Source organism: Paraphaeosphaeria sporulosa, assembly GCF_001642045.1.
Source record: "Paraphaeosphaeria sporulosa strain AP3s5-JAC2a unplaced genomic scaffold CC84scaffold_16, whole genome shotgun sequence".
NCBI classification, from domain to species: domain Eukaryota; kingdom Fungi; phylum Ascomycota; class Dothideomycetes; order Pleosporales; family Didymosphaeriaceae; genus Paraphaeosphaeria; species Paraphaeosphaeria sporulosa.
In genome coordinates, this window is record NW_017253375.1 from 311,202 (window position 1) to 327,742 (window position 16,541).

The 16,541-nt window shown below is 54.1% G+C and overlaps 7 protein-coding genes across 7 annotated transcripts; 4 read left to right on the plus strand and 3 right to left on the minus strand.

Moving 5' to 3' along the window:
- Nucleotides 1-745: 745 nt before the first annotated feature.
- Nucleotides 746-2,225, minus strand: CC84DRAFT_1131757 (NAD(P)-binding protein; the record flags this gene model as incomplete). The annotated part of the gene is made up of 6 exons (XM_018175913.1): nucleotides 746-1,239; nucleotides 1,289-1,580; nucleotides 1,676-1,757; nucleotides 1,809-2,017; nucleotides 2,069-2,145; nucleotides 2,192-2,225. 6 exons carry the CDS (start codon nucleotides 2,223-2,225, stop codon nucleotides 983-985), a joined length of 951 nt encoding a protein of 316 aa, XP_018029361.1. The 3' UTR covers nucleotides 746-982.
- A 335-nt stretch (nucleotides 2,226-2,560) lies between these two features.
- Nucleotides 2,561-4,489, plus strand: CC84DRAFT_1105254 (uncharacterized protein; the record flags this gene model as incomplete). The annotated part of the gene is made up of 1 exon (XM_018175090.1): nucleotides 2,561-4,489. One exon carries the CDS (start codon nucleotides 2,561-2,563, stop codon nucleotides 4,487-4,489), a length of 1,929 nt encoding a protein of 642 aa, XP_018029362.1.
- Nucleotides 4,490-5,739: 1,250 nt separating this feature from the next.
- CC84DRAFT_1264557 (uncharacterized protein) lies at nucleotides 5,740-6,767 on the plus strand (the record flags this gene model as incomplete). The annotated part of the gene is made up of 6 exons (XM_018185316.1): nucleotides 5,740-5,889; nucleotides 5,947-5,986; nucleotides 6,039-6,084; nucleotides 6,137-6,148; nucleotides 6,249-6,551; nucleotides 6,601-6,767. The coding sequence occupies 6 exons, from the start codon at nucleotides 5,740-5,742 to the stop codon at nucleotides 6,737-6,739; spliced, it is 690 nt and encodes a 229-aa protein (XP_018029363.1). The 3' UTR covers nucleotides 6,740-6,767.
- Nucleotides 6,768-10,397: 3,630 nt separating this feature from the next.
- On the plus strand, nucleotides 10,398-11,439 carry CC84DRAFT_1264559 (uncharacterized protein). Its single transcript, XM_018185317.1, has 2 exons — nucleotides 10,398-10,860; nucleotides 10,963-11,439. The coding sequence occupies exons 1-2, from the start codon at nucleotides 10,434-10,436 to the stop codon at nucleotides 11,202-11,204; spliced, it is 669 nt and encodes a 222-aa protein (XP_018029364.1). The 5' UTR covers nucleotides 10,398-10,433; the 3' UTR covers nucleotides 11,205-11,439.
- On the minus strand, nucleotides 11,320-13,654 carry CC84DRAFT_1169719 (mitochondrial integral membrane protein-like protein). Its single transcript, XM_018179735.1, has 2 exons — nucleotides 13,029-13,654; nucleotides 11,320-12,981 (listed from the first exon to the last, which is right to left on the minus strand). Exons 1-2 carry the CDS (start codon nucleotides 13,242-13,244, stop codon nucleotides 11,530-11,532), a joined length of 1,668 nt encoding a protein of 555 aa, XP_018029365.1. The 5' UTR covers nucleotides 13,245-13,654; the 3' UTR covers nucleotides 11,320-11,529.
- CC84DRAFT_1169720 (protein phosphatase methylesterase-like protein 1) lies at nucleotides 13,585-15,123 on the plus strand. The gene is made up of 2 exons (XM_018179736.1): nucleotides 13,585-14,776; nucleotides 14,826-15,123. Exons 1-2 carry the CDS (start codon nucleotides 13,807-13,809, stop codon nucleotides 14,990-14,992), a joined length of 1,137 nt encoding a protein of 378 aa, XP_018029366.1. The 5' UTR covers nucleotides 13,585-13,806; the 3' UTR covers nucleotides 14,993-15,123.
- CC84DRAFT_1169721 (uncharacterized protein) lies at nucleotides 14,824-16,490 on the minus strand. The gene is made up of 5 exons (XM_018179737.1): nucleotides 16,377-16,490; nucleotides 16,205-16,320; nucleotides 16,009-16,152; nucleotides 15,728-15,960; nucleotides 14,824-15,679 (listed from the first exon to the last, which is right to left on the minus strand). The coding sequence occupies exons 2-5, from the start codon at nucleotides 16,283-16,285 to the stop codon at nucleotides 15,253-15,255; spliced, it is 885 nt and encodes a 294-aa protein (XP_018029367.1). The 5' UTR covers nucleotides 16,286-16,320; nucleotides 16,377-16,490; the 3' UTR covers nucleotides 14,824-15,252.
- Nucleotides 16,491-16,541: the final 51 nt, after the last annotated feature.

Consider the following 16,541-nt stretch of genomic DNA (forward strand, 5'->3'; position numbering starts at 1 on the left):
TACAAATGTATTTTGAACAGGAGAATGATGTGTTGATTCTCGAGATTGCGTGCCGATTCTGGACCTGGAACAGAACTGATCGAAGGGGAGTACGGCGTAACATACACACGGCCAAGAAAAGATGATTTCACATTTTGCTTCTTGGCGCAGACGACAACGAGTTTTCTTGAAGCTGGAGTCCATATATCTTGACGTAGGGGCCAAGCGTTTGCGGACTTTGTTGCCGTGGGCAGTGGATCTTATAACGTAATGAACCAACTTCTGTAGCGAAGTAAACTTGGGGACTACACAGTTTAATAACGTAGATAGACATAATTCACTTAGGAACAATCTACAAGCGGCTAGTCTACGATATTAAGATGCGGAGGACATGAGAATCCAACGCTGTACTGCACGAAGACACGTCAAGCCGTAGGATGATGATGACTGTTTGGTGAGAACTGCAGCGAAGGAATCAACGGATAGACAGAGGCTGTGCTTGGATAGCTTGCCACTCCATCCGTCTTGGCCTATACGATGCAGGTTGGTAGTACGCAGAATCTTGGAAGCGGATGCAGGTCGGGTAGGGCTGTGGACCGGGAGGTGCCGCATCGTCCGGGTTGCGCAGCTTCCAGAACGGGTACGCATATTTCAGACTAGTGCCTGCCATTGCCCTTGCCTCCATATATCTATCTAGACGATGCGACGACTTACGACAGTTGTGTTAGCTCTGCTTAGTCATTTCATCACACATTGGGACTGGTGGCTTGGCATATGCGGGTTCACATCTACTATGAACACCACACGCAGTATTTAGACACATCGATTACAGTTATTGGCTCTCGCCAACAGTTTGCGACAACTAGAACAAGAGTTTGCAATTACTGTTCCTGGACCGTGCGTAAGTGTACTAGGCAGATGTATGTATATAACCTCGTCTATCCTACCGTTTCGATAGTACCCTACGGCCTTCACAACTTGAGCTGCTTCTTCATACTTACACCTAGTCGTGCCAAACCCCAGCAAGGAATTCCTCGACGCCAGTAAATACGTAAGTGGGGAACATCTGGCCGAGTTCATTTGATCCCTCCCAAGCGCCTTTAGCAGCGCTCATTAACATGCCGATAGTGACTTGTTTCAGCATGCGCTGAGCCTCTTCCTGAGAAACAGCTTTGTGAGGCACTTCCAACCCCCAAGAAGACGCTAAATTTCCCTTCTCGAGGTCCTCTAGCTTCACTTTCTCCACAGCAAATTGACCCCCTGCAAGCTAGTCAGTCAGATATGATCATGCAGGGAGTCGCTGCTCTACCTCGAACTTTCTCTCCGATCTCGATGATCTGTTCCACTGTGACCTTGTTCCCTGGAAACCCACCAATCTCAGGCCATGAGCCTTGATATTCAATCGCCATCGCCATGATGGTAGCGAAATCTCCCACTGTTGTCAACGTAACAACAGCAGTTTCGTGTCCGTCAACGACTATGGCACGCTGGTTCTGAAAATCAAACACGGTACCGAGAGGGCTGAGATGCTTGCTTGTTTTGTTTGGGTATGCCAAGTAGTTCAAGAAAAGTCCTGGCTGGAATAGACAGTATTCAAGGGCCTAGACAGGCGCGGTTAGATTCGGTTTTGGTCTCGAAGACGATTCGCAATGCGCTTGCACAATGTGAAAAATACACTGTAGCAGGGGCTTTCTACCTTTCCAGATTCGTTGACCTTTCTCAGGTATTCTCGGATCTTCTGTTTTCCCTCCCACCATGGCATATGCATCGTGCCGGCACTAGTCGACAGTCAATTTGAATTTGCGATTCGTCAGGTGCGGATCACCAACCTTCCGTACTCGCTCGGTGCGAAACGTCTCACTCCAGCCAATATGGCTGCGTCGATGAGGTTCTTCTGGGACTTCTGATCAACGTCCAAGAGGATCTGGATGAAAGACAGCACCGTGTGCACCCCACGTAGAGCGCTGACTAAGTCGTCCACGCTATCGTAGTTTACGATGTGGTGCTTGGTCTTTGCTACGATACCTTCTTTGGGAGCCTTAGTCAGATATCAGCAACGTACACATTCTGATCCAGAGCCTTTCAGAACACCCACACTTCGGGACAAGATCATAATCTCGTGCTTGTTTGCTGCAAGGAGTACATCAATGACCTCCTGAGCAACCTCTGTCAAGCTTAGCTCAAGAATGCTCAGTACGATGCAGGAACATACGACCGTTGCCTCCGGCTATAGCAATCTTTACCATCGTTGATAGTACCACAGGCCCAGAGAGCCAGAAAATCGAAAGTCTACTCTAACGAGATGCCAATGATGATTGATCCCTAGATTTCAGAATCGAAGAAGTGTTCTCATGTCGATGTTATATGCGATTTTTCCACCGCGGCGATGCTTACGAACGGACGTACTCTTGCGTCCGAAATAGGTTTAGTCCCAATTCTATTTCCGCCGCGGTGGAAGAAAGGGCACCTCTTCTCCTCCCAAAACCACACCACCTCTTCTTGCTGGCTAAGAAGCATGAGACCTATGAAGGCATGATTGCGAAATCTTGAGTGAGACGACGACTCGTGCACGGCGATGGATATGTCTGCCGCGCCCAGACGACGGAAAATTCGCAAAGGGACTCAAAGTTGCTGGGAATGCAAGCGACGTAAGACGAGGTGTATCTTCGCCGCTCCCGGCGACGCGGCTTGCGTAGGCTGTAGAAGCCGAGGGACCACCTGTCTTAGTCAGGGCTTCCATGAAGAGGTATCGACAAGCACTAAGAAAGCGACACAATTCCAGCGCCCGGCTCCGTTAACAGTCTGTTCATCGCCGAATCAATTAGGAGGGGAAAGCACGGTCGAATCGAGACCGAAAAGGCCAGCAGTACCTCAGAAGGAAGATATCGCACTTCATGATACATACCATAACGTCTACTGCGCGCTTGCTGAGGTCTGGCCGAATGATGCTGATTTGGATGTGATCTACAATATTACCGGGAAAGATTGCAGTATACTGTACGGACCGTTGAATAGTTCATATTCGAGTCTGGAGTCTCAGAGAGAAGTATCACCGCAAGACGTACTGCAACTACCTCCGCACGGCGCACACCCCGTGCTTGTTGCTCGAAAGGTCCTGCTGCTGAGCGCATTCCTTCGACAGTCTCCTCTTCGGGACTTAAATAGTACCTCGTATTCTGGAGATGTGGCGGACCGTCTTCTCAATACAGCCATTACATTGGTGACTTCCAACGACGACCTACTCCTTTCCGTCGAAGGGATTGAGTGTGTTGCGCTCGAAAGCATGGTTCACAATTATCGTGGAAATCTACGTCGGGCCTTGATTTCATTGAGGAAAGCCATGGTGTTAGCTCAGCTCATGGGGTTACACCTAAATTCCCATTCTCTATCACTGAAGGTTATTGATCCAGCTACACGAGCACGAATCGACTTCGACTATATCTGGTTTCGACTGGTCGAATCGGACCGCTACCTTTCGCTGATGTTGGGTGCACCACAAGCCTGGAGCGACAACAATTTCCTTGAGAAGAAAGATCTCGGGATATGTCACCCTATGGAGCAGCTGGAACGACTGCATCTCGTTGTTGGCGGGCGCATCCTTGATCGCAACGGATGTGATGCACGAGATCCTGCAGTGACACAAGAGATTGACCACCTGCTACAGGGCGCATATTCCTGCATGGCGCCGCAGTGGTGGGTCGTCCCTGGTCCTTCACGAAAGAACAGGGATGATCTATCCTTGATGCGTCGAATCATGATCCAGATCACACAATATTTCCTGGTGGCACAACTGCATTTCCCATATCTTGTGTACTCTTCTGACGGCCATTCCGTCACGTACAGCAAGATAACTGCGGTCAATGCGAGTCGGGACATTTTAACTCGGTTTCTGGCTCTTCGTAGTGACACGACTTTGAAATCTTACTGTCGCGGTGTCGACATTATCGCTTTCTTTGCCAGCGCAGCCCTCTGTCTAGCGCACATTGGCGGTAGCCGTGGACATCAGGGTCCCTTTGAGTATATGGCTGGAACCAATCCCTTTTCTTACCTCACCCACCAACGTGTCAGTGATCGCGGCTTGGTGGAGAAGACACTTGAGCATATGGAGCAGACTGCCCGGAGTAGTGATGATCCGATTGCTTCCAGACTTGTCGATTTACTTCAGCCTCTTCTATCCATGGAAAGCGCGAGCAGGACCGGCGCTATCGTTAACATGGACTTTACTCCTGACGGGTACTCTGATGGTCACGAATGCAGTAGTCAGGGCAGCGACGGCGGGAACGCAGTCCACATATACATTCCAAACTGTGGAAAATTTCACGTTACGCAAGCAACGGTCAACATCAACCCGCCATCGACCTTGGACTCGCTGTTCAACTCAGACATAGATTGGCTCGATTCTACATGGGTTTCCGAAGCGACTCAGCCAATAGTCGGGGGTGCGGGAATCCAAACAATGAAATGTTTTGATCTTGTGGAGGGGTACAGCCAGCCTGAGACTCACGGGTGATCTCCTGTGAGGACTAGGCACACACGTGGGATCGACCCTGGAGCCTACCATATACATGTTGAGCGAACGGATCAGTGCACGGCACGTAGCTACTGCAAGGACTCTGAGGTGGCCGCCTTGCTCATTCTTTGACGTAACATGGTGCAGGCGACAGCATCCGATGCCCTGTCTATCTGCGCACAAGACTCAGCAGACCCTTTCAAGGGAGGGTTGCTTCAGCGATAGCCCAGCCCTCTGTACCCATGATTAGGGCCCTGATTTAAATGCCTGGGGTATCCAACTGGAAAGTTGAGGAACCTGATCAATTTCTCTGATCGTGCGGTGCACAGTGTTTGCTTACTTGATCGGGGGGTTAGATGATGTTGATCACATGACATGAAGCTGCTGAGTGCTGACATGCCTTCGGCGAGCATTAATCGGACATCATCTGGGTGACAGCTCCGGTAATAGTACAGTGCGGGGCCGTATTATGTGAGGCTTATGCCACGCGACGACAAAATCCCTTTGGCGATTTCGCGATATCTGTTGATCACGCTGTTGTTGGAATGCATCGACACTTTCACAAATTACATTCACCGGCCCTTCACGTTCCCCTACCAGAAAATTAGTACTTGAGATTACCCGTACAGTTCTTTGGCTTTCTGTAAAAGCGTTTGAAAAGTACTCACGCCGTCTTTTGCTCAGCTTCCACAAAGGCAATCAGCGCAGTGCCGCCGGCTTCTAGTATGTCCGCAACAATTGCATACGTGATGCGTGTTACAAAATTCCTACTACACGAGCTTCATCATTCCGGAACACGCAATTGGGAGAAAAAGGTTGCACATATGACTTCCCAACCTCTCCCGTCTGGAATTCAAAGACACTAAGCCTGCACAGACGTTTCCCACCATCCTATCCCGATTGAGCGACACTCGATCCCAGCAAAGATACCCGGCGGCGATGAGTCCGGTTGGCTTTCGTGGCCTCAGGTGGTCTTACTGCATGAAAGCACTTACCATCTGGATCACGAAACGGCTAGACTCAGACGTATGTTACCTGATCTCGAAGTCGTGAATTCCTCCTCTTTCCGAAGACACGTCAAATAGTGTTACAGCTTTCGAAGCGATGGTAGTATATAAGAGTCCGTAACCGTCATTAAGCCCGGGATCCCAGCTGTGGACTGATCCCATCAGCACCACATCTCCTGTCAGACAATTGACACTTTTCGGTTTCACCACCAGCCCTGATCGCTGATTCCACAACTCCTCAACATGCGCTACACACTCGCCGCCTTCGCCATGATGGCTTCGGCCGTATTTGCCTTCCCCATGGCTCTGGACACTAGTGCTGGTCACGTTGCTGCTCGCGGAACTGCGAACACAAACGCTGTGAACTGGAACGAATGGAAGAGGAACGGCGGCGTACGTAAAGTCACCAGATGGCCGTTGCTGGTGCGGACTGAACACTAACCAGAGCAGTGGAAGGACTACGACACGTGGAAGGAGTACGCCGAGAAATGTAAGCGAACCATCATGAAAGACGAATCATGGAGTGTAACATCTGTGCAAAGATTGCCCGTGGAAGGACGAGGGATACGGTTCGTGGGATGATTGGTGGTAAGATTCTCCAAGGCCGCCTCTACGACTGCTGTAACTCACAACATTGCAGGAACAATGATGGGTAAGGAACCGAGTGCGAGTCACACGCCTTCTCAACGAAGAACATGGCGCTAAATGAGCACACACACCCATCCTAATTCCTCACTGACGCGTCGATGTAGATACCAATGGTGGCGCAAGATTTCGGGTGACAAGAGCAACAAATGGAGCAACGGCAACGACTTCGACTCCTGGTTCAAGAAGGACGGCTATAAGACCGTCGATCCGTGGAGTAAGGGTAGCGACAGCAGCAGCGATTGGTACCAGGATGAGAACGGCGTCGGATGGCATAAGAAGGACGGAAAGTGGGTGGAGGACGACGACGACAGCAGCAGCTCCTGGGGAAAGACGGACGACTCGTGGAGTGATGGCGAGGATAAACCCTCCTGGGACGGCGAGGATGACGACGACAACGAGTGGCAAGTGTACCATTGGGTGCGATCGACGTCTTGACTCCCACTAACCCTAGTTTAGGTTCAAGGACGAAACCGGCCAAGGATGGCACAAGGACCAGTCGAGCGGGAAATGGGAGAAAGACTCCTCTGAAGACTCTGGCGAGTGGAAGAAGGGAGCCGATGGAAAGTGGTCTAAGGGATCATCCGACAGTGCCTAGTGGGACCACTAGACGGCGCGATGGTAGCATTGGTGCTCTAAGGCTCCCGAATGTGTCGCACAGTTGATGGCTGGCGGTTTGCAGGTATTCACTGTGGTGGAGTCAGTTGGACGGCTTGGGTTCGCTTTCATAGTCTCGCTCCATAGCCCAACTCGTAGTCTCTCATTGAATCTCTTCCACTGTGAACGTTGACTTGAGTCTCAATTTTCAGGCGTGCAATCATGACACGCATGGAATCGCTCGCTCCTCTCACAAATTCCAGCCAGCAGACTCACCGGCGCTTATTACAGCGGTTGAGTTAGTTATCCGGTCCAAACTGTGCGAGATTCAGATTCTACGACCCGGGTACGTATCGAGCTGACAGGTGGCCTGGGATAAGCTCCGATGTGAACGCGAGCGTGTAGCAACTGAATTGTGATTGCTAGAAGCAAGAAATAGATAATAAAGCAACCAGAGATGTGATTTGATGAAGCTGGGGAGCGTAGCATGCCGTCCATAAGCGGATTGAAGACCGATATGCCTGCAATGAAATAACTCCTCAGTCATCGAGTCAACGCTATGGTTAACAACCCAGTATGGTTGCCAATTGAACACAAATCTATGGTAGCTGTATGTACGCCCGTTTCCTCTGTCAATTCCATACAAAACGTACGCCAAATCACAAATACGGAATTCACGAAATGATCTCCATTGATGCGGTCGCCCTTGGACCTGGAGAGCACAAGCTCCTTCATCATGCTTGGCAATATATACCAACAAACCCTCGGAAAACACTGAGTCAGATATGCACACGTACGCTTCGGGCTAGCTCTGTGGACTCTATGGTTTGATCGTTAGCTCGGTACGAGAGGTTTACGGGCCTTTGATGCCCACCATCTATGACTCAAGTGTATGGCCAGTAATGCTCCTGGCCGGAGAATTGGTGCGGACACAGCGCAAGAAGTCTTTCGGAACTCCTCCTGCTTATCTGCGAAAATGTTGACGCTGAAATTTCAACAACGCGGGACGAAGTCGCTCCACAATATACGAATGTCCATGTCGCCGATTTTGACCCCTTTCCCGCAATTTCCAAAAACATGCAGCCCAAGTAATACTCTGGATGTATCGTTGAACAACTTCCACATAGGGTTACTCAAGGTGAACATATCCTGACGATAGGGGTCGTGGCGATGTCGATAACATCAAGGCCGATGTCAAGGTTTCTCAGCGCGGGGAATGCCATGTCGAGTAGACGCGGTGCGTACTGTAGGTGCCTGTTCATCGAGGCGGCCAGGCCGAGCTCTTCATGCGCGCGAACCACGGCGCTGGCAGATTGGGACGCGTTATTACGCTCTCCTTAAGTGGCAACGAGATGTGCGAGGTACGGCCCTGCGTCATCATAATGTGGAATGGGGCGAGCGCGTTCGTAGACTGTCAGAATGGCCAAGAGACCAACGATACCAGCCTGGCTGACTTTCTTGTCTTGCGCGAACAACCCGTGCACGGTGAACTGTGCAAGATATACACGGGTAACACCAGAACTCCACGCCATGGATACCACCCTCCGGACTGCACGGAGGACATACATGTGAGGCCAATGGCCTACTGTCGAAGATGAAACGGAAATTCTTGCTGAACATGTAATATTTGGCCTCCTCGAAAAGCTCCTTGTTTATCTTCCGGGACTTCTGCAACGTTGCGAAGGCGGGAGAGACTAGTGTTGTACCTACAATATGTTAGCTGAGTCTTCTTCGCTGCTCAACAGTAGAGTCATGAGATGTTTCTGTACGTACCGTCCTTCACCAAGCCGATATGGATATCACCGGCGTCGTTGGAGTCGAGCGCGTATTTGAGAATCATCTATTTGAGATCGCGCGGGTAGGTACCTCTTACGCATCCGCTAGGAACGCTAGACGATGCCCCTATGAAGCCCTCCACGCACCATCTCGCTATTTCAGGCCACACGCCCAAATGCACCATCGCCCACTGCTGGGCCTCACTCAATGCTCTTCGCTTCCGCGATAGTTCTTTCCGGACCCATTTCCCAACCCACAATGGCGCCATCTAACGTGAACCTGGTAGGGGACATCTTCCTTCGCCGCCCGACTGGATTGAAGTTCATGGTGTTCCACGCGCTTTTCACCTAGGAGGGCCACGACCTCGGCCTCCGTCCGGATACGAGTGATGGCAACATCCAAGTGCTTGAGACCCTCTCCAAGTGGGACGAGATCGTGCCTCGGGACGCTGCGGCTTCGTTAGCCAGGACGCGCATCGTCTTCTGATGACTGACCCCGGCGTCCTGTCAATACTTTGCGAGTTAAGGCGTGGGATCCTCGGTACTTATTTGGTATCCTGACCCATTTTCGCACTTGTAAGTACATTCGTGAACCTCATGCGCTTTAGTTGCCTACTGACAAGTCTTCTAGCCCCACACATTGGGGAGAACCAGATCAGCGTGTGTTGGATGGAAACGCGGTCATGGGCATTCGGCAAATTTCTCAGGAAAAATCGTCAACGGCATGCGCAAGTCGATAAGACGTGCTGAATATCTTAAGGACGAACATCCCAGCGGACAGAATTAATTGAACAGATGCATGAGAGTAGCGCATTTCGGGTCCAGGCCGTCGCCATGAGCGGTTAGCAGCATGCCCTTGCATTGATGGGTGAGGTGGCAACAGTAAGGCTACCCACCATTTCGCTCCTGTGGTTCATAGTCCTGAACAATCGGCCGAAGCATTGCTATCACGAGATATTTTTTCGAGAGTACGAAGCGATATCCCTGGTTGGTATGTGTGGCGAGTGTCGGATTGCGACGTGAGGCTTGAACTCCGCAGACTATCTCTTCTGAACAGCTCTTCACATGGAGTTAGCTTCGGTGGTCGAGTCGCATATAGTTCGCGAGGTTCTGATAGATAGGTTCAGGTCAATTGATGCGTCTTCGAGTGGTGTTGCAGCATGTCCAATTAGCTCTTCAGCTTGGGGCGATTTCTTCGAAATCGAACTCGGCGTATTCCATGGCTTGTTCAGCTTCATCTGTCTCTTCTTCTTCTGCTTTGATCTCGCGGACGCTTCTCAGAGGATAGTCGGCGAATTCCTCCAAGTCATCCCTACTTGCAGACAGGGTACGTTCTATACTCTTCGCTGGACTTGCCGTACTCTTGCTATGTCTTTTTGAAAATAACAATGCCATTTAAGGTGGGCTCCAGTATGTTCGTGCATTGCATGCCGGGTGTTGTAAATCCGTAAGGGGTTTCGAGTGCATATTACATCCGTTCGAGGTCGAGTACCATGCCACCATGAGGTCTCGTTAGCTGGGCTGGGGCGCTGTCCCGACCACTAAGTCTGGAAGCTCTATTATGCGTGGCATCCATGTTCGGTGCAGATACCGCTGGCAGCCCGGGGATGAGGGAGGAGCACAACTTGGGTGAGAACAAGGCGTCACGTGATCCTTCTGAGCCGCCAGTACTCAAGGTCATGTTGCGGAGCGGACGGGGCGAGGCGACTCAATAAACCATGATTAGGAAAGCTGAGTTCGGACAGGTCTATTGAGCAAACAGCGGACCTAGCTTTGTTTCTCGAGTTCGGGGAGGAGCGTGTTCCAAGCATGTCGCGACTCCTCCTCGGACGTTCGGCAAAACCCCTTCCGCCCAAAAGTTCGAGTCGCGCATCCAAGAACCTCGATTCAAACACGCATTGCCAACGCACCACCACCACAATGATCTGCCGAACCTGCCTCCGCGCAGCCTCCCGCGCCCGAATACCACCATCAACATCCATCTCCCTACCCTCCCGCGCCTTCACCACGGCCCCAACCCTCCGCGCCGCGACCCCCGTCACCGCAACACCCACCCCCACAGCCAAACAACCACCGCCGCCCGCGACCTCCACCTCCGCCGCGCAGCCCTTCAGCGAAGCCATCACGCCCGCGCCGAAACAAGATGCCGCGCCCCCAGCCGCAGAGAAGAAGGCGCCGCTCGTGCGCAGCTCCGTGCCGGCTGGCACGCCGCTCAAGGGCCTCAACTTCCTGAAGGACAGGCAGGATCCCGTGGCGCTGCCGGACGAGGAGTACCCCGAGTGGCTGTGGAGCATACTGGAGCGGCAGGAGCAGAAGGGGGAGGCCGGCGGGCAGGGAGATCTGTTTTGTAAGACAACCCTTCCACTTGCGTACTACACTGCATCCATATTTTCCAACTACGTGAATGGTTTTGTATGAGAATCAGGAACGGTATGCTAACGTGCCACAGCCAAATCGAAGAAACAACGTCGTCTGGCCGCCAAGCGCCTGCGCAAGGAACAGCTCGCGAACCCGGGCATGCTCGTCCCCAAGGTGCCGATATACGAGCAGACGATCGATCTCCCTGCTGGCGATGGGACTGTGGACGGGGCTGTCAAGGCGGGCGAGGCGAGAGGCGAGTTGACGAAGGCGATGCGGGATAAGCGGCGGGCGGCTATTAAGGAGCGGAATTTCTTGAAGGCCATGGGCTAGAGTATGCTACCACCAAAGAGTCGGGACATGTAGGATTACAGAATGGGGGCGTGCAGTTTGCACATTGCATACGTAGAAAGGCTGGAAGGATGAGGGAAGAACTGTACGATCTGTATATATTGTACCAGTAAAACGCGGCCATGGAGTTGGACTACAAATTATCGAGATTACTAACGTGTACGGATAACGCGCGCAGTGCGAACGCTCAAATCAAACAGTCTGCGAACCCTCACATCTCCCAGCTGCAAACCGCCGTACCGCAAAGCAAAACATATGTACCAACGAAGTTTACCACCACCTCACCTCCGCCCTCTTTGTTGTGGGCTTACTCCTCTTCTTCCACCGTCGCATTGACCTTCCTCGCTGCCTTCACCAGCTGCTTCAACCTCTTCTCCATGACCTCCCTCCCCTCCAGCGTCCGCCACACCTGGTGCGGCGCCTTATTCACCACATCCCAGCTCACCAGATTCTCCGTCAACTTCGTGCTGTCCCTCTGTTTCCGCTCCCACTCGCCATCACTCCTGCACTTGACCGCGCTGCTGACGACAACCAGCGGCGTCTCACTGCTCTGGATGTTCCTCGCAGACACAACCTCGTTCTTGGACAGCGAGTCCGCAACGAGGTTCTCCTGCAGCTCCGCCTTGATGAACTTCCCACCCTGGTACGCGTTGCGTCCGTACACGCGATCCTGGCGCGTGCGGCCCTTGAAGATCGCTCCGGCGAGCCGCGACATGCCCAGCGGGCTGAGTATACCCCAGCCCCAGAGCACGAAGCCGCGCCCGGGGTTCCCGATGCGGTGCAGCAGGTCCTCGTGCATGGGGTCGACCAGCATGAGCCCCGTGACCTGCTTGAGGTGGCGGGAGCTGAAGATGCGGGAGACGATGCTGCCGGTGCCAGCAGACACCAAGATCCAAGGGCCCTCCTCGCCGGCTTTGGCGAGGGCTTCGGAGAGTGCGTCTGCGGACATGCCCGCGCTGTGCGGCGAGGGCGCATTGTCGGACCAGGCGTACCCGGGGCGGTCCCAGTAGCAGTAGCGGCTGATGGAGCCGTTTTGGACAGCGTTGTAAGCCCAGTGCTCGAAGTCGTACTCGGCGGGCTCCTCGCCGGCTTCGAGGAGGATGGTTGGATCGCGCTTGCCGTGAGTGTAAGAGATGTTGCCCACGCAGCCCAGGTGGACGGCGTACTTGTCGCCGTCGACGAGGATGCGTTCGCCGGCGAATCTGAGGGTGGAGTCGCGCGCGCGGACGCTCAGGGTGCCTGTCATAAGGATGGCGACGACGATGAAGGCGGTCGTGAGGATTGTCGCGAGGAGCACGGCGAGCCATTCTTTCAGCGTGCGGCGCGTCTCCGGGCGGCCGGTGAGACGCTCTTCTTCTTCTCTCTTGCCCCAGGCGACAACCCGGTCGGTAATGATGCACCAGATTGCGATGAAGACGGCCCAGACGACGGAGGCGATGCCGACCCAGCCTTCTTCGAGGCGGAGTCTGGGGACGGCCAGGATCAGGATCATGTCGATGATGAGGAAGACGGCAATGATGGTTGTGGTGATGCGGAGAGCTTTGGCGGGTGCGATGAAGAAGATAATTTGGACCAGGAGGTTGCCGATTGTGAGACAGGTGAAGGCGAAGTCGAAAAAGCCGCTGCCGCGAGAGTGCATACCCGGCGGCGAGATGAAGATGCTGATTAAGAGCAGCGTCCACCAAATGCACGAGATCATGAAGAAGAGGATGGTGAAGTAGCGGAGGAATCGGACGGACCACAGGTTGTACGGCGAGACCTGGTGTGCGTTTAGTAGTGTGCAGGTCATCCACGAAGTAGACGTACCGCTGGGTCGTCAGGATCCAGATAGCCATCCGAGTTTGGCGGCCGTCGTCCCTCGTCGAGCAGTCTGGTCCTCTCAGTGGGCTCTTGTCTGCTCTCGTAGTTGCTTCGCGGTGTCGAGCGCACACTCCTCGTGCTTCGCCCAGCATCTACCGAAGCGGCGTCTGCTCGCGACGTGGACTCGCCGTCGTCATCGGGAGCTTTCTTTCCTCCCCACATCTTTACTATGAGCTCTAGGAGCTCCGGGTCCGGTCGCAAAGCTTCGCGAATTGAGAAGATTGACTTCGACGGTATTAAATGCGAAGGATAAGTGAGAGCAAGCTCAGAACAGGTTATTTCTCCGGGAAAGATAGCTTCCCCAAGCATTCGAAAGCCGCATGGCGTCGGGGCGATCAGATGGCGGATGGCGCTAGAGCAGCGATTTGCGTCATGGTTCTCGAATGCGGTTCGAAGAGTTGCCCACGGCTATCAACTACGCGGCTAGCGCATCATGTGTTGTTATTTGGCCCGCCACGCAAGGCCGCTTCCTCGATATCGCCTGTGTGCGCTGGTGGCCATGTAGCACGCGAGATTCGCCTGGGATATCTCGAACGACGCCCTCTCCACGGGCGAACAGTGACGCAGGATGGCACCGTCTCGCTTACCCCGCACCCCTGTCCCTGGCACTCGTAACCCCCACCCACCCTACGCATGCTACACCAGCAACAACATTCCGTCCGCTCGCAATTCCCCTCCCAATTGACTTTCTTTCCATGTGCCAGCTGCCTTCCTACGACCCGCAATGTCCGATCTCGCCAAAGCCTTCGCGAAAACGAAGCTCAGCGCGCTCCCCTCCCCCGAGCCCCTCGCCGAAGACCCCGCCGACGCCTACGAAGACGACAGCTCCTCTGCATCGTCCATGAGCTCGACCGGCACCGTGATTCCCACAAGCAACCAGCGGCCCGCCCCCGTGCTCCACTGGTCCTCCTACTTCAGTCAGGAGTTCTACCTCGAGCGGCCCGCCTCGCCGATGTCCAGGCATGCAAAGTTCCACGTCTACCTGACCCCGCCGGCGTCTCCCAAAGCGAACTTGCTCGTCCTGCACCATGGCGCGGGCAGCTCGGCGCTGAGCTTCGCGCTGATGGCGAAGGAGGTGCGGAAGCTGATGCCGGACGTTGGCATCCTCGCGGTCGAGGCGCGCGAGCACGGCAGCGTGGTGTGGGACGCCGAGGGCCACGTCGACGCCGACCTGTCCGTGGACGTGCTCGGCAGAGACCTCGTCGACATGATCCAGCTCACGGCGAGCAAGATGGGGTGGACGGAGCTCCCGACTATGGTGCTCATCGGACACAGTCTGGGCGGCGCGGTGGTCACGCACGTGGCGAACAAGGGGGTCCTGGGGAGCAAGGTGCTGGGGTTTGCGGTGCTGGATGTGGTCGAGGGGAGCGCAATGGAGGCGCTGAAGCACATGCAGAGTTACTTGGCGAGCAGGCCGAAGACGTTTCCCAGCTTGCCCGCGGCGATCGAGTGGCATATACGGTCGAGGACGCTGCGGAATCCGCAGTCGGCGAGGGCGAGTGTGCCCAGTTTGCTTTTGCAGACGCCGGATGGGAAGTGGGCGTGGCGAACAGAATTGGGCAGCACAGAGGCATACTGGGAGAATTGGTTCAATGGCATGAGCGCAAAGTTTCTGGGCGGCAAGGGCGCGAAGCTGCTTATACTTGCGGGAACGGACAGACTGGACAAGGAGCTCATGATCGGACAGATGCAAGGTGAGTCCGGCTATGTTCATATGTTAATGTGGTATCTGACGCACTCTAGGCAAATTTCAGCTGCAAGTCTTTCCTGCAGCTGGGCACTTTCTCCAGGAAGATCTCCCTGAGAAGACAGCCGAGGCGATCGTCGAGTTCGTCAAGCGTAACGACCGTAGTACGCTGGTTCTCCCGCCAAAGGTTTCAGACCTCCTTGCACAGGGCAAGAAGGTGTGAACTGAGCCTGGCGGGCGATATCTAACCTAACCCTGGCCACAGGATATCCTTAGGAGCAGGCCTAACATGGCACGATTTGTTGTGTCGCAGGCTTCAAAGCTCCTCCTGTCTACCGCGTGTTGGGTATGTGCCAATAACGCCTGCGAATGTTCTTTCTTTTAACCATTCACAGTCTGAAGGCGACCGCATGCGCCAAGCATCTTCCTCATAGACCTGTAGATGCTATATCGCGACCAGGGACACGCATTCGAAGTCGTAAATCAGGCCGCTGCCGCCTCTGCGTCGACGTTGGCTGCGGCGTCACCGTCACCCTTGGGCTTGTGCTTCCGCTTCCGCTTGCGGGGTCCTGCATCTTCACCGTCCGCTGCGGGGTGGTCGGTCGAGTCTGCCGCTGCCGGTCGGGGCGGTTTTGGTTCTGTAGACTTGGGCTTCGTCGCGCTTCCTGGGGGAACCTCCTTCTTGGCCTTCTTCATGCTCAGTGGGTTAGGCTGTTTGGGACCTTTCTGCTTTTTCTTCTTCTGCGGCCTGGCTTCTTCCGTGTTCTGCTCCTCGGCACCTTGCTCTTCGTCGTCGCGCTTCCTCTTTGGAGGCTGGTCGGGGTTGCGTTGGCCTTTGAGTCCCAATCTGAACTTGTTCCTCTCCTCCCGCTCCCTTAGCTCTTCCGAGGCGGTGTTCATCGGTTCCATACTGTAGGCATCGTCAGTGAAGTTCGCTGCCACTTGGGACTAGACGTACATCATGACAGCGCGTTCCAAATATATAAGCGGCACACCAGGTATGGTGCGGAGATGAGCCCGCACTTTGCGATCCTGTGATGCGACTACATATCTATGTTTATTTGTCTTGCTGTCTTTGGGGTCGATGACAGCGGAGAGACATTCCAGCGCGGAGAGCGGCTCTTCGAGCTCGTGGTGGTTGCAGCGGCGGCGCTCGAGGTTGTCTTGGGCCCACTTGATGAGCGCGTCGTTCTAGAAAAGTCAGTAGACGCCCCAAAGTGTTGGTGGGTATGCTCATACCTTGGGCTTCGCGTTGTAGAGCGCTCGCATGCAGCATTGCGTCACCATGGGTTTGATGGCGCCCTGGAGACAGCCCTGCAGCCGCTCGAGGAGCTGGATTTTGCCGCGCCAGCAGTCTTCGAGGATTTGGTCGTCAACGAGGACCTGCGCGCTAGTTAGTGTTGCGTCAACAGAGTGCACAAGATATAATACAAACCTGGTACGGACTGCGGAAGCCAAATGTGACTTCATACTGGTGCATGAGCTTCCGGTAGGCTTTCGCGCGCTTGAGCTTCATGTTGCCGGAGGTGTAGCGTTCCTAAGACGGGAAGTCTTTTTGGTGGTAAGTATGGTTCCCGCGAGGGTATTTCGCAAAGGTTATGTCGCACAAGTTGCCGACGGCAGACGGCTCTGCACAGATATCAGGAGCCAACGATAATTCGCGGTGTCGTGCGATATTCGGGGACCGGGTTATGGGTCTCCTCAGCCGTGCTGGAGTGGTCGCGCGTGGAGAGAGGAATGGTCGTTTGCGTCCGCCGTGAACTTTTTTGGCT